General features: G+C 42.8%; 1 protein-coding gene across 1 annotated transcript; it reads right to left on the bottom strand.

Moving 5' to 3' along the window:
- Positions 1-2762: 2762 nt before the first annotated feature.
- LOC132637428 (uncharacterized) lies at positions 2763-3899 on the bottom strand. Its single transcript, XM_060354518.1, has 2 exons — positions 3635-3899; positions 2763-3175 (listed from the first exon to the last, which is right to left on the bottom strand). The coding sequence occupies exons 1-2, from the start codon at positions 3897-3899 to the stop codon at positions 2763-2765; spliced, it is 678 nt and encodes a 225-aa protein (XP_060210501.1).
- Positions 3900-4118: the final 219 nt, after the last annotated feature.

Genomic DNA, 4118 nt, shown 5'->3' with positions numbered 1-4118 from the left:
ATCAAAACAGGTAAGTTAAAAAGAATTCATGAAGGGGGTTTGGGTCGTACCTTAGGAATAGTATCTCTTTAAATATGCTACGTTCACAATTATTGGCCATCCTCCGACGCGAGCTAGTACAATCCTTTGTCGGTTATACCGATCACTTTGTATGGCCCTTTCCAGTTTAGACCAATTTTCCCTCATTAGGGTCTTTTATGTGTAATGTGACTTTTTGAAGGACCAAGTCCCCGATCTGGAAATGTCAAAGATTGGTTCTTTGGTTGTAATACCTGCCCATCAGTGGTTTTTGCATTGCCAACAGGAGTTACGCTACCTCACGTAGTTCCTTTTTGACTCCGATCACACTTTGGAATGAAATTCTTTGGGTCTTCCTCCATATGATCCCAGTAATAACCGACTCGAATCAACCTTCGAACTAATGATTCAGCCCCGGAGTGATTACTACATGTTCCTTCACGGACTTCGCGCAATGCGTAGTCCGTCTCACCGGGTCCCAAACACCTGGCTAAAGGACCATAAAACGAACGCCAATATAATTTTCCTTCGATCAAGCTGTATCTTGCTACTTTAGTCCTAAGAGCTTGTGAATCCTTTGGGTCCACTGGTAATTTTCCCTCCGCTAGATAATCTATGAACTTCTCCGCCAGTTCCAAGTTAAACCCATCATGTTAACTTCGGCGTGGCTACTTTCGATGGCGGAGTTCAATAATTGGACCACAGTCCCCGACTTAAATTCCTCTGTTTCGACCGAGGAGCCCAGGTTTTCCAATTCATCTGCCTCAGTGTTTTGTTCCCTCTGCTCATGCTGTACGGTCCATTCTTTAAATCGGTGTAAAACTACCTGTATCTTCTCCAACTATTTTTGCATCCGATCATCCTTCACATCAAACACCCCGTTTACTTGATTCACGACCAAGAGTGAGTCGCATTTTTCTTCGATGATTTCTGCCCCCAAAGTCCTGGCCATCTCTAAACCTGCAATCATAACCTCATACTCGACTTCATTGTTAGTCAATTCTAAAGTTCTTATGGACTGCCGAATAATATACCCTGTAGGGGTTTTAAGTTCAATGCCGAGCCCAATTTCTTTTACATTGGTGGCTCCATCCATGTATAAGGTCCAAATCCTCGAGGTTTTACCCGAGGTTAAAAGAAGCTCTTTCTCTACCTCGGGCACCATTGCGGGGGTAAAATCTGCCACGAAGTCCACCAAAATTTGGGACTTTATAGCCATTCGGGGCTTATATTCGATGTCATATCCACTAACTTTGACTGCCCATTTTGCTAACCTATCGGATAATTCCGATTTAGGCATAACGTTTTTTAACGGGTACGTCGTTACTACGCATATAGCGTGACATTGAAAATGGGGTTTTAACTTTCTAGATGCACTTAACAAAGGTAGGGCCAGTTTTTCTAGGTGAGGGTAGTGTTTATCCGCATCCCCTAAAGTTCTACTAATATAATAAATCAGAAATTGCGTACCTTCTTCCTCTCGGATCAGCACTCCACTTACTGTTACCTTAGACACTGCCAGATATAAGTACAACTGCTCGTCCGCCTTTGGTGTATGCAACAGAGGCGGGCTCGATAAATACCTTTTCAATTCTTTTCAACTCCGGTGTCCATACGAAGTCACTTTGATTTTTGAGCAATGAGAAAAATCGGTGGCATTTATCTAAAGATCGAGAAATGAATCTCCTTAAGGCCACTGTCCTTCTTGTAAGACTTTGTACCCCTTTTACGTTCTCGACTACCCGAATATCCTCGATGGCCTTGATCTTATCTGGGTTAATTTCGATTCCTTGATTTGACACATGAAATCGAGGAACTTACGCGAACCTACTCTCTGAAGGCACATTTCTCCTAGTTTAGCTTCATGTTGTACTTGCGTAGTACGTCGAAGGTCTCCTGCAAATGCTTTAAATGGCCCTCTGTTTTTAGAGACTTAACTAGCTTATCATCAATATAAACCTCATTGTTTTACCTACTTGTTTTTTGAACATTTTGTTTACTAGGCGTTGATAAGTAGCACCGGCATTTTTTAACCCGAGCAGCATTACGTTGTAACAGTAAGTTCCATACTTTGTTATAAAAGAATTTTTTTCCTGATCTTCCGGGTTCATTTGGATTTGGTTGTACCCAGAATAAGCGTCAAGAAAGCTTAATATTGCATGGCCAGCCATCGCATCAATCATGCGATCGATGTTAGGCAAAGGGAAAGAATCCTTCGGGCATGCTTTATTCAAATCTTTATTAACTACACACATTCTAAACTTATTGCCCTTTTCGGATACAACCAGTACGTTAGCTAACTAATCCGAGTATTTAACCTCCCGGATGGATCCTATTTTTAATAACTTTGTTACCTCTTCCTTGGCGAATTTATGTTTGACCTCAACCATTGGTCTCTGCTTCTTCTTAACTGGGGCAAATTTCCAATCAAGGCTCAGCTGGTAAGTGGTCACTTCGGGTGGAATACCTGTCATGTCTAAATGGGACCATGCAAAATAATAGCTATCAGCGTAAAGAAATTTGATTAATTTACTTCTGAGCTCCTAGGATAACCTCGTGCCCAGGTATACCTTTCTATCCGATAGATGAACGAATAGAATGACTTGCTCAAGTTCTTCCACCGTTGATTTCGTGGCATCCAAATCATTGGGTAGTACAAATGATCTAGGAAATTTGAAGTCGTCCTCTTCCATGTCCATTATTTCATCCCCTTCGAATCTGGCCGGATCCACGTCCTGTGATTGCTATTTAGCATTTTCTACTTCATTCGTGTCCTCGGCATCATCAGGGGCTTTCTGTGATGTTTGAACAGCTTCTTCAACTGCGAACATCTCCTTTGCTACAGGTTGCTCTCCATGAATGATTTTTACCCCTTCTGAGGTTGGGAATTTTAACATTTGGTGCAAGGTCGAAGGCACCGCCCTCATGATGTGTGGCCACGATCTTCCGAGCAAGGCGTTATATCTCATTTCTCCGTCGCTGACATTGCACTTTATGTGCTGGATTATACCAGCTACGTTCACCGGTAGTGTAATCTCACTTTTTGTAGTTTCGTATGCCATATTGAATCCTTTTAGAACATGGCCCGCTGGTACGATATGATCTAACAATCCCAACTGCTCCACTACCTTCCATCGGATAATGTTGGCCGGCCTACCTGGATCAATCAAAATACGTTTCACATGAGTTTTATTAATAAAGACAGAAATTACCAAAGCATCATTGTGGGGTTAAATGATATCTTCCGCATATTTGTCAATGAAAGAGATAAATCCATCCGGTACATAGTCCTTGGTTCTTTTTTCTCGGGTGATTGAGAACTTTGTATTCTTCATCATCGGTCCTCGGGGTGTTTCTACTCCCCCAATGATCATCTTGATCACATGTTTGGGTTGCTCCGTTTCGCTCGTTTTGCTAGGTTCCCGATTCTTGAAATGATTCTTTGCTCACTCACTTAGGAATTCTCAAAGATGACCATTCTTTAGTAATCATGCTACTTCATCCCTTAGTCCTTTACAATCGTCGGTTCGGTGCCCTTGTGTTTCGTGGAACTAGCATATCAGGTTCGGATCTTATTGCGAGGGCTCTGTTCATAACGGCCTTAGCCATCTCACACCTTCGATGCGACCGATCGCAGCTAAAATGGCTGCTGAGTCGACATTGAAGTAGTATTCAGATAATTTTGGACTTTCACCGGTGTCGGACCCCTCAACGGAGCTGTTTCTGACTTGTAAACCCCTACTCCCCGAACCGCGATCGCTCTGTCTGTCGCTTCTTGTCGTATTGGGACTGGGACCGCTTCTTCCCTTATCCGATTTGAAGGTGGACCTTTCAGGTTGGGATTGTGGATGATACCTATCCCTTAGTGGTTGAAATCTCATCTCTGCTATCTTTTTTGGTCTATCCGAAGTTTTAATCTGATTAATCAGACGTGGCGGAAGCCCGAGCTAATCATCCTCCACCCGTATCTTGGATTCATACCTATTGTGGACATTTGCCCAGGTAATAGGTTCGAACTTCAATAGGTTTTCTTTAAGATTGACTGAAGCGTTAGAACTTCTGGGATTAAGTCCCTTCGTGAAAGCCTGTGCTGCCCACTC

Source organism: Lycium barbarum, chromosome 4, assembly GCF_019175385.1.
Source record: "Lycium barbarum isolate Lr01 chromosome 4, ASM1917538v2, whole genome shotgun sequence".
Lineage (NCBI taxonomy): Eukaryota > Viridiplantae > Streptophyta > Magnoliopsida > Solanales > Solanaceae > Lycium > Lycium barbarum.
The sequence above is the reverse complement of the archived record's forward strand: the minus strand, read 5'-3'. Positions and strand labels throughout refer to the sequence as shown.

What these genes read in the sequence shown, in the direction of transcription:
- LOC132637428 (XM_060354518.1), bottom strand. Translation starts at nt 3,899, where the DNA reads ATGAGATTTCAACCACTAAGGGATAGGTATCATCCACAATCCCAACCT. An exon ending in TGCGATCGGTCGCATCGAAG is followed by an intron (nt 3,176 to 3,634) that starts GTGTGAGATGGC and finishes TGATTGATCCAG; the next exon opens with GTAGGCCGGCCAACATTATC.